This window comes from Plecotus auritus (genome assembly GCF_963455305.1).
Source record: "Plecotus auritus genome assembly, chromosome: 1".
Classification (NCBI taxonomy): domain Eukaryota; kingdom Metazoa; phylum Chordata; class Mammalia; order Chiroptera; family Vespertilionidae; genus Plecotus; species Plecotus auritus.
Genome location: NC_137770.1, coordinates 34,111,327 through 34,124,416, shown reverse-complemented (window position 1 = coordinate 34,124,416; position 13,090 = coordinate 34,111,327). Strand labels below are relative to the sequence as shown.

The 13,090-nt window shown below is 61.1% G+C and overlaps 1 protein-coding gene across 3 annotated transcripts in view; it reads left to right on the top strand.

Moving 5' to 3' along the window:
* Positions 1-12,464, top strand: part of PLEKHG3 (pleckstrin homology and RhoGEF domain containing G3) — a 42,301-nt gene extending 29,837 nt beyond the window's left edge. For 2 of the 3 annotated variants that reach the window (XM_080642601.1, XM_080642602.1), the window contains exons 10-18: positions 95-181; positions 437-470; positions 815-913; positions 3,359-3,397; positions 3,824-3,855; positions 4,421-4,789; positions 5,267-5,380; positions 7,386-8,850; positions 11,167-12,464. In XM_080642601.1, coding sequence (XP_080498727.1) covers positions 95-181; positions 437-470; positions 815-913; positions 3,359-3,397; positions 3,824-3,855; positions 4,421-4,789; positions 5,267-5,380; positions 7,386-8,850; positions 11,167-11,870 — 2,943 coding nt within the window. In that variant the 3' untranslated portion in view covers positions 11,871-12,464. The remainder of the gene's footprint in view (positions 1-94; positions 182-436; positions 471-814; positions 914-3,358; positions 3,398-3,823; positions 3,856-4,420; positions 4,790-5,266; positions 5,381-7,385; positions 8,851-11,166) is intronic. The other variant, XM_080642603.1, reaches the window with a different exon arrangement.
* Positions 12,465-13,090: the final 626 nt, after the last annotated feature.

The following is a 13,090-nucleotide window of genomic DNA, read 5'->3' as shown; positions in this document are numbered from 1 at the left end:
CTTTCCACCTCCGCGCTGCTCGGCTGGAGCACGCCCACGTCATGTGCCTTTGGGCCCGTGATGACCCCTGGCTCCCTCTCTTGCCTCCTCCCAGGCCAAAACCGTGCAGGAGAAGCGGAACTGGACTCACCACATTAAGAGGCTCATCCTGGAGAACCATCACACCACCATCCCTCAGAAGGTGTGCTCCTGGGGCGCCCACCCCCAGCTCCTGAGGGGGTGCGGGGAGCGCATGTCCTTCAGAGCCAGCTGTGGGTTCATAAGGGCCTACCCTCTGGACACTGGCTCCACTGAACAGCGGGGGTCAGTTCAGCGGATTCCCGGGGCCTCACAGAGCACTGTGGGGGGTCCTCGCTCACCAAGTTGGGGGGGGGTGTGCGTCAGGGGATGCACGGCACGTGGTAGGGTCATAACCAGGTGGGTTTCTCCTCTCCAGGCCAAGGAAGCAATCTTGGAAATGGATTCCTATTGTGAGTGACCCTTTCTGCTGCTCTGTCCCTAATGGCACTCCTTCCTCGGTCAGGCTGCGTCCCGGGGAAGCTTGGCCCGACTCTGAGATTCCAGGGAGCAGGGAGGACCGGCGGCTCCTTTCGTCAGAGCCCAGGGTCTCCTGTGCGCCGAGGCACACGGCACCGCTGACGGGCGGACTCCGTGCCGATGCCCTGGGTGGAAGTGGATGGAAGATGCGAGCGGGGGAGCTCTGGAGGCTTCTGGCCCCTGGAGTGGGGTGGCAGCAGAGGGTGGTCGGGTGCGGTCAGAGACTAGGCCAAGGCTGATAGTGTCTCAGAGGCCTGATTGTCTCTTCCGGGTGCAGATCCCAACCGGTACCGCTACAGCCCAGAGCGTCTGAAGAAGGCCTGGTCCTCCCAGGATGAGGTGTCCACCCACGTGCGCCAGGGCCGCCGGCAGTCTGGTAAGGGGAGGTTTGTGTGGGCAGAGGCATCTTCATGGGACCGTCTGCAGCAGCATTTGGGGCTGGCTCTCACCTCCAGAAAGCCTGGGAAGGGCACGGGGGGAGGTGGGTGGAGCATCCTCTCCCTGTGCTGCCCTCCCCCGGCACCTTTGGGCAGCCCACCTTTCCAAGGTCCTAGGCATGCTGTTCACCCAGGCCTTGGCAGCCTTCTTAGCTCCCCTGCCATGGAAACCTCCCCTTCACCACTCCTGGGAGTCGGCCAGGAGTAACGCGCGGCATCACGGATGGGCCCCAGCCCAGCTGCGGAAGAGCAGAGGCAGGGCGTGGGGAAAACAAGTCCGACTTTAAGTGGCATCAAATCCAGACGGGAAATATTTGCTTTGGGTCTCAGGGGAAAGTTCCGTTTTCCTCTCCCGGGTTTTCCATGACGGGGCTCGCTGCTGTGTACTTGGAGTTTCTGGAGTGAATCGTCTATTGAGAAGGAGAAGACCTTGCTTGTATCCTTAGCTCTCCCGGTGTTTTCCACATCAGTTTCCACTCGCCCTTCCGTTTGAGGCCGAGGGGATCGGCTTCTGTCGGTACTGCCAAACGTATTCGCGTGGTGAGAGACCCCTGGAGAGAGAGACGCGGGTGTGACTGGGAGCAGTGTCCTGGCTTGGATCTCCACAGGGCATTGGGCTTTGATTAGCCGTGGCCCACGAGTCCCTTGAATAACTGTGGATTGGTGCGTGAACCGCGTGATCTCGGGAAGCTGTTGTGGTTTCATTTTGTTTGGTATTGCTCCCAGTGGACCTTGAACCCTAGGCAAACCTGTCGTGGCTGCAGAATTTGATGGTGCCATGTGTCCATGTGTTGAAAGACCCACATTGGCGCTGTTAACTTCGTCAGTCTCTGGCCCTCTCTGTTTCCTCACCTTCCCTCTATCATCCTCTTCCCGTCGCTCTAGCACTCCCCCGTAACCTGCCACAGCTTTGCATTGGAAGCTCTGGCACATGGACGTGTTCGGTGAGTGACCGTGGTGGTGGCCGTAGTAAGTCTACCTGTCGCCTGCACATTGCAGCTGTCAGGGCAGCGGGAAATGAGCCATTGTAGAGCCTTAGTTTCCACGTGGCTGAGAGTTTTCCTTGGAAACTCGAAAAGAGCTGGGTATTGTTTGTGTGCTGGTTTTTGGGCTTCAGCTTTCACCATTATGAAAGAGACATCTTTCTAAAAACATGCTCCATACTTGGGAGCCTTTAACATAGAGGATGCTCGCCAGAGTTGAACTTCTCCCGCGGGAGGCGGGGAAGAGGCCGTGATTGCCATAGAGACAGCCTCTGTTGTGTCCATCTTTACACTAACAAAGTGTTTGCTCTAATCTGTTGTAGTGTGCTTGCCTACAGTATTCCTTCTCCCCCTTCAGTCTGTTAGAAATCAGTCTATTGAACTTGAGAGGAGTGTGTGAAGCAGGCCAGGCAGTAGCTGAGCAGGGAGGGCGGGAGGGCCTGCTTTCGGCCAGCTGCTCCGCCTGCCGCTGGGCCCTTTCTGCTTCCTACTTCCAGGAAGCTGAGGTGGGCAGGTAAATAACGCTGATGGATAAGTAAGGTGCCACTGCCCTTGTTGGTCACTTACTAAATATTCTCGGTTATAAGCTCTAACATGAAAAGGTTGAGTGTTTGATGAAAACCACTGGACGTTGACTGGTATTGTGCAGAATGTGTGTGCACCTGCACACACACATCTCGGTAGACTTTCCTCTGGTGGCAAGTTTATTGTGGGCCTCTCATGCAATGCCAGCTGGGCAAGGGCAGTGCGGGCTCCGGCCCAGGCTCCCTAGGGAGGTCCCTTGTGCCTGCCTGTCTCAGGTCTATCCCCAGAAAGGCTGGAGTACAAGGTGGTGACGCACCAGCCTAATGCATGTGTTTTGTATCCTGTCCCCAGAGCCCGGTCAGCCCCTGCACAGCCTGGCAACACTCCCCAGCCAGCAGCGAGGCTTCACGATGCCAGGCCTTATGGGCCGTAGAAAGTCGGGTGCGACCTCTGCTTTCCAGTGGGTGCTAGGAGAGGGCTTGGCCTGGGCTGCAGCTAAGGTGCTGGCGTGCTCATTGCGGGGAAGGTGGGGCTTGCGTGCAGCCCTGGGCCTCCAGAGATATGGCTAGAGAGGTGCCTCGAAGGGGCGGTGTGGGGCTGTGGCTCCTTGGGGAAGCGGTGCTCATTCAGGGGATTGGGGCCGTGCTGCTCTTGGGGGCTGGCGGTCATAGCAGAGGTCCCAGGGCTGATGGGAGCGGCCCTGCCTCCCTAAGGGACAGTGTGAGGGCCACCTCCTTTAGGCCCTAGGGCTGGGGGTTGGGAGCAAGCCCGAGTGGACTTTGAGCTGGTGATGGGCTGGTGGCGCTGTGGCTTGGGAGCCGGGCAGGCACCGCTGTTTCCAGGCTGCGCTGACTGCCCATTGGCTTTCCTCTGCAGAGCCAACCAAACACCTGCTCAGGCAGCTCAGCGAGAAAGGTGAGTGTGAGGGGTGAGTAGCCATTCAGGTGAGCTGCAGGGTGGGGGCAGGAAGGTGACGTAGGCAACCATCTGGGTGGGGGTGTTGAGGACAGTTTAGAGGGGACTCTGTCTCTATTCCTCCCTGGAAGTGAGCCTTTTGCCTGTTGCCCTCTATGAAGGGGGGTTGAGCCCCCCGCCCCCCATTCCTTTCACTGTCCTCGGGTAACAGCAGGAGCAAGTGACACTCACAGACCTGCACTGCTCTGCACCCCCACCCCACCCCCGCTCCGTTCCGTCCATCATTCCTTTGGAAGGTGAGGGTTTTGGGAATAGGTGCCCCAGAGAGGTCTGCTCGGCCTCTGGCTCTATAAAGAGGCTCTTTCTCCTGTCCACCCATCCCCCTCCCTCCCCTCGCCATGTGCTGGGACTCTGTGGTGGTGGCAGCAACCAGAGCGGCCAGAGCAGCAGGAATGAAGGTAAGGCTGTGGGCAGAGCGGCTGGCTGGGTCGAGAGGGGTGGGACTGCCCAGGTCGGCCCCTGGCCCCTTCAGCTCTCATCGTCTCCATTCATTTGACTCGCGCCCCTTCAGGAATACCTACCAAGCACCTCCTATGCAGCAGGCTCTGTCATGAGGGTCACAGAGATGAATGAGCCGTGGCCCGTGCCCCAGGGACCCTTCTGTACCCTTTCCTGGAAAGATACCCTGGTGGTGGCCAGCCCAGCCTGGACCCTCTCTCATTCTTTCCTCTCTCTCAGGCAGGCAGGCTCTCTGGGTCTTGAGTTCCTAACCAGGACCCATTCCTAGCTTTCCCAGGTCCCAGCTTCCTACCATGAGAAACCTGCCCCCCCCGCCCCCCCAATCTCTTTACCTCAGCCCACCTCCTCTCCCCCTCTCCCCCTCTGGTCCTCTCTGGGCTCCATTGGAGACCAGTGGTTGGTATCTAGGTGTGGATTTATGTATGAAGCCTCCTCACCCCCAGCCAGTGGCAGGAGGAGGGGTGTTGCCCAGGGCTGGTCACGAGGGGTCTTTGCTCTGAACAGCATGCGGGCAGCGCTGGCGCTCTCCTGGACTGTGGGCAGCCCTCCCGTACTCGGGGCCTGCAGCCGGAGCCTGAAGGGGCTGCCCGGGAGGAGCAGGAGCAGGAGGAGGAGGAGGAGGAGGAAGTGGTGGAGGAGGACGAGGAGGAGGAGCAGGCGTTTCAGGTCACTCTGGAGGACCTGGCAGGGCATGAAGGCAGCAAGAAGGGGTCTGGGCCAGAGCCCCCAGGCTCAGAGGAAGAGGAGGAGGAGGAGGAGGAGGAGAGCCTGGCAGTGGCGGAGCAGGTAGCCGACTTTGCCAGCTCCCTGCTGGCCGCCCTCCACTGCTGGCACTATCGGGCCAACGCTTTACTTTTCTCCCGGGGTGCTATGGTGAGGTGTCTCTTTGATCTCCCCTCCTCCTTGCATGTTCCCTGGCATGTGCAAGCCCATGCCCATCCTAGAGTCCTCTCCCCTGCCCTCTCCACCCCTCTGTCCTTGTTCCTTCACTTCTGCCATCAGCACTTCTTAACCCCTCACTCACCATCACGCCCTGGTGAGCCCCTGGCATGCACTGTTCCAGGCCTGGGCGCGGACTAGCATACCACCCAACGCGCATGACTAACGGGGTGGGGGTGGGGAAGGGGAGGATGCAGCACACAGCAGGGCTGGAAGGGTAGGAGGGTTGGGCTTTTCTGAGGCCTCATGCCTGGCAGGGACCAGTTCACGTTGACTCGGGAGTGGCTCTGGTCCAGGGCTGGCTCTCAGCAAAGCCCAGCCCCCTAGGCTCAAAAGGTGCTGCCGAGTTGGGATGTGGAAGGGACCGGCTCCCAGTTGTCCCGGGACCTGACGACTGCCCTCTTGCTGCAGGGGAAGGGGCGTAGGGAGTCTGAAGGCCCCAAGAGCTGCAGGCGGCCCAGCGGCCGGTCTCCCACCTGTGCTGAGAAGCGCATGAGCTTCGAGTCCATTTCTTCCCTTCCTGAGGTGAGTGGCCGGCAGGTGGGTGGGAGGGGGGATAGTGCAGAGGTGTCTGGAGCCAGACCTGACCTCCGGGTCTGCAGGCAGGGCTTTCAGGCATGAGCTCTCCCATAGGGCCCATGGGGACAGGACTCGCGCCCCTTCAGGAAGCCTGTCTGGTCTATGGGTGCCTGGCTTGGTGAGCAGACTGCCCCTTTCCATGAATCAGAAAAGGTGCCCGTGCCTTCGGGCAGATGTGGTTCCTTGCCCAGGGGCACAGTCAGCAGAAGTGACCAGATTTTGGATCCCCTTGGCCAGGCCTCCATGTGTAGGGTATACAGCCCCACCCCTGCCAGGGCCCCAGACATTTAAATCATACCTATGCCCACCTGGGCGACAGGTTAGCACATTGATGTCCACTCGGTACCTCCTACATGTCGGATGTTTATTTCCTCTGTCTATCCCCTGCGACAGCTAAGAAGGGTTGGGTGATGTGCCTGGCATGGAGGGGCCGCGCTGAGACCAGACGGGGGTCTGTGACTCAGAAGCCCATGCTCTTTTTCCCGCCACCCCATGCCATCTGGGGGTTGTCTAGAATGGGGTCCTTTGCTTCCCCTAAGTTATAAAAATTGGTTCATGAGGCCTAGACCCCGGGGTGGGCCTCACCTGGATGACACTGGATGAGAGCCTAGAGTGGTCCTATCCAATGATAATATGATGCTAGCCACACATGCCATTTTATTATTTTTTAAAAATATGTTTTTATTGATATTATAGCGAGGGGGGGGGGGGAGAGAGAGAGAGAGAGAGAGAGAGAGAGAGAGAGAGAGAGAGAGAAAGAGAAAGAGAAAGAAACATCAGTTGGCTGCCTCCCTTACAGACCCTGACCAGGGACTGGACCCGTAACCCGGGCATGTGCCCAGATTGGGAATTGAACTGGCAACTTTTTGGTGCATAGGACAATGCTCAACCAACTGAGCCACACTGGCTAGGGCCACATGTGTAATTTTAAATGGTCTAGTAATCACATTAAAAAGTCATTTAACTGCCCTGGCTGGGTAGCTCAATTGTGTTTCTCCCTCTCCCCCTGTCTCCCTCCTTCTCTCCCCCTCCCACTCTTCCTCTCTCTCCCTCTTCTTCTTTTTCTAAAATCATTTTACAAAAATCATTTAATCCAGCATGTCCAAACTATTGATCATTTCAATATGTAATCACTATAAAAAGCTATTGAGATGCTTTATGTTTTCTTTGTATGAAGTTTTGGCAGTCTGGGGTGTATTTTACCTTTATAGTTGTTTTCAGTTTGGATTGGCCACATTGCAGGTGCTTGAAGGCACGTGGGGCTGGTGGCTCCTCTCGTTGGACAGTGCAGGCCTAGGTCTCAGGCTCTGCTCTGCAGATTGTGGACTGGATCAATTCCTCAGACTATACAGTGTTTGCTCTTAACTTCTCCCTACAGACTCACTGGAAAGCTGCCTGTTCTAGCCAGTTTTGTGGTTCCAGTGACCTACAAGGTTTATCAAATTTGCTTCCTTCCTTTCCCATCTGCTGGGCATATGTAGAGTCATCCACAGGAGCCACATTCCCGTCTTGCCCTCTGGCAGGATTCCAGCATGTGGTCCTGTTGCCTGCTGGACCCTGAGCTGCACGAGAGGCCCTGGCCCCTCAGGGAAGTAGGAGTGGCCTCTCGTGTTGCTCAGGCCTGGGTTTGCAGCCAGAACAACTCTGTGTGGGGAGCTCCAGGGCTCAGGGAGCTGCTTCATTGGACAGCGCGTGCTGGCTCCATCGGTCAGGCTGCTCCCAGACAGGCTGTGCACAGAGGCTCACCGCTTTCCCCGTCTGCACTCCTAGACTTTTCCTTGGCTTTGAGGACATGGGCCCAGCACCCCAGCTACAGGGTCACTAAGGGACAGCCCCACGTGCCCCACGTTGCCCCTACAGTCCTAAACCCGCAGCCCTGTCACTAGGCTTTGAGCAGGTCGCACTATCCCTTCATCCCCGTGTCTCATGTGAGCTCTCTGTGCTGTCCCAGGTTGAGCTGGACCCTGAGCCTGGGGCAGAGCAGGAGGTGTTTGCTGCCGAGGAGGGTCCCAGCGCTGAGGAGATGCCCTCAGACACAGAGTCTCCGGAAGTCCGGGAGACACAGCTTGATGCCCATCAGGAGCCGCTGGGGCTGGGCCACCCGAGTGATGTGGTGGACTTCGTAGTGGCCGAGAGCACCAAGGACGTGAAGGCCTTGAGCAGTGAGGAGGAAGAAGAGGAGGAGGAGGAGGAGGAGGAGGAGGTAGAAGAAGAGGAGGAGGAGGAGGAAGAGGAGGAGGAGGAAACGGGGGCTGCCCAGGAGCCCGAGAGCCTCCTGCCGCCCTCGGTGCTGGACCAGGCCAGTGTCATTGCCGAGCGGTTCGTCAGCAGCTTCTCCCGGCGGAGCAGCCTGGCCCTGGAGGACGGCAAGTCCGCTGGCTTCACGACCCCGAGGCTGACCAGCCGGAGCAGCAGTGTGCTCAGCCTGGAGGGCAGCGAGAAGGGCGTGGCCCGCTGTGGCAGCACCACAGACACCCTCAGCGCTCAGCTCCCCCCCGAAGTGGACCTCAGTGTAGGGGTGGCCACAGAGAGTGGCCCTTCTGTCAATGGGACGGAGCCCTCAGGCCCAGGCTGCTCAGTGGAGACCGACAGGTCCTCCTGCAAGAAGAAGGAATCCATGCTCTCCACCCGGGACCGGCTGCTGCTGGACAAAATCAAGAGCTACTACGAGAACGCAGAGCACCATGACGCGGGCTTTAGCGTCCGGCGCCGGGAGAGCCTCTCTTACATCCCCAAAGGCCTGGTGAGAAACTCGGTCTCAAGGTTCAACAACCTTCCCAAGCAGGACCCGGAGCCAATGGCCCCATTGGGGCACAAGAGACAGGCGGGCTCCAGGCCGGCTTCCTGGGTCCTGTTTGACCTCCCAGGACCAGGCCAGGTGGGTGCAGGTGCTGGGGACCCAGCTCCTATCACAGACACTGAGTTCCGCCCGTCTTCGGAAATTGTGAAGATCTGGGAGGGGATGGAGTCTTCTGGGGGGAGTCCTCAGAAGGGGCCGGGCCAAGGCCAGGCCAATGGCTTTGACCTGCACGAGCCGCTCTTCATCCTGGAGGAGCACGAGCTGGGAGCCATCACCGAAGAGTCGGTCACTGCCTCCCCGGAGAGCGCCTCCCCCACCGGGCAGCGCAGCCCGGCCCACCTGGCCCGGGAGTTGAAGGAGCTGGTGAAGGAGCTGAGCAGTGGCTCCCAGGGAGAGCTGGCGGCCCCGCTGCACCCCTGCATAGTGCAGCTCTCCCACATGATGGGCAGCCACATGAGCGAGAGGGTCAAGAACAAGGTCTACCAGCTGGCCCGCCAGTACAGCCTCCGCATTAAGAGCAAAGTGGGGACAGCCAGGCCACCACTGCCGTGGGAAGACGCAGCACCCACCATTCCCCACCTGCAGGAGGAGGCTGGAAGGCCATCGGGTGGCAAAGGTATGAGGGGGTTGGAGGTGGGCCCCTCCTACAAGTGTGGGGCAGAAGAGCATTTTAGGAGCCACTTGGCTTTGGGGGGAAAGTGACCCCTAAAGGACCTCTACCAAAGAGAGGGCTGGACCTCACACCAAGGGCCAGGGGGAGCCCTGGCACCTGGTCTAATGTCCCGAGGCCTGCGTGCTACCATGGTGGAGCCCTTCCTCTGTCCCTCCCAAGCCCTTCCTCTGCCCTCCCCAGCCTTTCCTCTGCCCTCCCCCAGCCCTTTCTCTGTCCCCCCAGCCCTTCCTCTGCCCTCCCCAGCCCTTCCTCTGCCCTCCCCAGCCCTTCCACTGCCCTCCCCAGCCCTTCCACTGCCCTCCCCAGCCCTTCCTCTGCCCTCCCTCTGCCCTCCCCCAGCCCTTCCACTGCCCTCCCCAGCCCTTCCTCTGTCCCCCCCTAGCCCTTCCTCTGTCCCCACAGCCCTTCCCCTGCCCTCCCCCAGCCCTTCCACTGTCCTCCCCCAGCCCTTCCACTGTCCTCCCCCAGTCCTTCCACTGCCCTCCCCAGCCCTTCCTCTGCCCTCCCCCAGCCCTTCCACTGCCCTCCCCCAGCCCTACCACTGCCCTCCCCCAGCCCTTCCTCTGTCCCCCCCAAGCCCTTCCTCTGCCCTCCCCCAGCCCTTCCACTGCCCTCCCCCAGCCCTTCCTCTGTCCCCCACAGCCCTTCCTCTGCCCTCCCCCAACCCTTCCACTGCCCTCCGCAGCCCTTCCACTGTCCTCCCCCAGCCCTTCCACTGCCCTCCCCCAGCCCTTCCTCTGTCCCCCCCAGCCCTTCCTCTGCCCTCCCCCAGCCCTTCCACTGCCCTCCCCCAGCCCTTCCTCTGTCCCCCCCAGCCCTTCCACTGCCCTCCCCCAGCCCTTCCACTGTCCTCCCCCAGCCCTTCCACTGCCCTCCCCAGCCCTTCCACTGTCCTCCCCAGCCCTTCCCCTGCCCTCCCCAGCCCTTCCTCTGTCCCCCCCAGCCCTTCCTCTGCCCTCCCCAGCCCTTCCTCTGTCCCCCCCCAGTCCTTCCTCTGCCCTCCCCAGCCCTTCCTCTGTCCCCCCGAGCCCTTCCTCTGTCCCCCCCAGCCCTTCCTCTGCCCTCCCCAGCCCTTCCACTGCCCCCCCTAGTCCTTCCACTGTCCTCCCAGCCCTTCCACTGCCCCCCCAAGTCCTTCCACTGCCCTCCCCAGCCCTTCCTCTGCCCTCCCCCAGCCCTTCCACTGCCCTCCCCCAGCCCTTCCACTGCCTTCCCCAGCCCTCCCTCTGCCCTCCCCCAACCCTCCCACTGCCCTCCCCAGCCCTTCCTCTGTCCCCCCCAGGCCTTCCTCTGTCCCCCCCAGCCCTTCCTCTGTCCCCCCAGCCCTTCCTCTATCCTCCCCCAGCCCTTCCCCTGCCCCCCCAGCCCTTCCCCTGTCCCCCACCCAGCCCTTCCCCTGCCCCCCAGCCCTTCCTCTGTCCCCCCCAGCCCTTCCTCTGTCCTCCCCCAGCCCTTCCTCTGTCCCCCCCAGCCCTTCCTCTGTCCTCCCCAGCCCTTCCTCTGTCCCCCCCCCAGGCCTTCCTCTGTCCTCCCCCAGCCCTTCCTCTGTCCCCCCCAGGCCTTCCTCTGTCCCCCCCAGCCCTTCCTCTGTCCCCCCCCCAGGCCTTCCTCTGTCCCCCCCAGCCCTTCCTCTGTCCCCCCCCAGGCCTTCCTCTGTCCCCCCCAGCCCTTCCTCTGTCCCACCCAGCCCTTCCTCTGTCCTCCCCAGCCCTTCCTCTGTCCCCCCCCCAGGCCTTCCTCTGTCCCCCCCCAGTCCTTCCTCTGTCCCCCCCCAGCCCTTCCTCTGCCCCCACCAGCCCTTCCTCTGCCCTCCCCAGCCCTTCCCCTGTCCCCCCAGCCCTTCCCCTGCCCCCCAGGCCTTCCTCTGTCCCCCCCAGCCCTTCCTCTGCCCTCCCCAGCCCTTCCCCTGTCCCCCCAGCCCTTCCCCCGCCCCCCCAGCCCTTCCTCTGCCCCCCCCCCCCAGCCTTCCCGTGGAGCAGGGCCTCTGGAGGAAATGTGGCCGTGCCCTTCCCTCCCCTTTTCCAGGAGAGCAGGAGCTCTCATCTTTCTTCCTTTGACTCTTGATCCCTTGTCCACTGCCTTTTCTTTATTCTTCCTATTTCCCTTTGATAAAGGGGCTACGCATGGTAAATGAGATTTCTCTTCCCTCATCACACCCCAAGCCCCGCCAATCAGCCTTGCCCAGAGCGTGAAGGCAGTTCAGTGGCTGCACTTCCGCCCCCTCCGCCCAGCGGTTCAAGCACCTCTCTCTCCTCACAGGCAGGAGAAGGCCGGTGTTGTCCCTCGACCAGGAGCAGCTGCTGGTCCAGGAGCACAGCCTGCCCAGGCCTTGCTCTGCCGGGGAGATGTCGCCGCGGCGCTTCTCCTTCAGTCCCCCTGCTGCCACCTCGAGGACCACTTCCCCGGGGTCCCGGCCCTCCAGCCGAAGCCCCCTCAGCCCCATGGACACTGAGACTTTCAACTGGCCCGATGTCCGTGAGCTCTGCTCCAAGTACGCCTCCCAGGACGAGGCGGCCCAGGCCAAGGGCAGCCGGCCCCGAGGCCTGCCCGTCAGCCGGAGCTGCTCGGTGCCCAACATGGTGGAGCCACTGCCGTTGGGCAGGCTGGGCCGCTGCCGCAGCCTGAGGGCCAAGAGGGGCCGGGTGGGCCCAGAGGCCGCCCAGCCCCAGCCTCCCGGGGGGCTGCCCGACAGCTGGCCGGACGGAGAGGAGGCCCTGCACGTCACCGCAGACCTCGCCCTGGAGAACAACCGGCGGGTGATCGTCATGGAGAAGGGGCCCCTGCCCGGCCCCGCTGCAGGACCCAGCTCACCAGCAGCCGTGGGGGGGCAGGGCCAGGATCTGCAGGCGTCTGCAGAGAACTGGCTGAAGGAAGAGGGTCCCAGGGACCCAATGGACCCGAGCCAGCAAGGCCGAGTGAGAAACCTGAGGGAGAAATTCCAGGCCTTGAACTCTATAGGTTGACTCTTGAGTCAGGGAGGGAGGAGCTGAGGGATGGTTCCTTACAGGAGTCTTGCCCAGGGCCCTCCGAAAGGCCGCCGGGGAAGACTGAGCTGGTGTACTCAGCCTGTGCCTTCCCCTGCTGTGACCGCCCTGGCACTGCCCCGGGCTCACAGTGACCTTCCACAGTGACCGTCCGTGAGCCCCTCTTCCCTCAGGCCAGTGTGGCCGCTTCCCTTGTATATAGTTCTCTCTGATAAGAAGCCAAGTATTTAAGCTCCCCTCTTCCCTGGGAGAGCACTCCCTGCTCAGGCCCCCAGCATCGGCTGGCCACTGCCAGACGGAGGAGACGGCGAAGGTGGCTGGAGAGGCTCTGCTCTGTAGCTGGGCCTTTCCTTAGCATCCAGGCAGGAACGAGGTCCATAATTTATTACTTTCCATTCTGTGGTGTGTTTGTGTGAGTGCGTGTTTTCTCTGTTGTTGGTTCCCCTCCCATGAAGAATGTAACGGACTCAGTTCAGGTACTTTTGTGGGTTGTCTTGCTGACCCTGTGGATGTCGCTAATGTATACACATTTCATTATTTGCCAATGGTGCAATAACCACTGCTGACCAACCCACCTGTGTGGCCTCTTCACTGGGCCTGGCTGGGGTGGGAGAGTTGATCTGGCAGGGGTGTCTTAGGGGAGGTGGGACGTGGGGGTGACTTACTGGGCCTGGCTGGGGTGGGAGAGTTGATCTGGCACGGGTGTCTTAGGGGAGGTGGGACGTGGGGGTGACTTACTGGGCCTGGCTGGGGTGGGAGAGTTGACCTGGCAGGGGTGTCTTAGGGGAGGTGGGACGTGGGGGTGACTTACTAGGCCTGGCTGGGGTGGGAGAGTTGATCTGGGAGGGGTGTCTTAGGGGAGGCAGGGCATGGGGGTTGTAGCTTTACGTTCACTCATCCACTGTCCATGCTCACGAAGCACAGGCACCAGGTGCGCGTGGGGACGGTTGGGGCAGCGGGATGTGTGGGAAGGGCCTGTTCTACTCCCACAGACTTCTCTGTCCAGCCACAGCTTGGCAGCCTGTCTTGGGGGCAAGGGTATCATGCCAGCCTTGAGCTCTTTTCCTCAAGGACCAAAGTTGGACTAAAGGAAGTAAGGGCGGGGGCGGGGGAGTGAACGGAACATTTTTCTAGTAGGCAGAAGTTTCCAGTGTCTGGTGCCTTTACTCTCTCCCCTCTCATTCCCAAGAGACATCCTA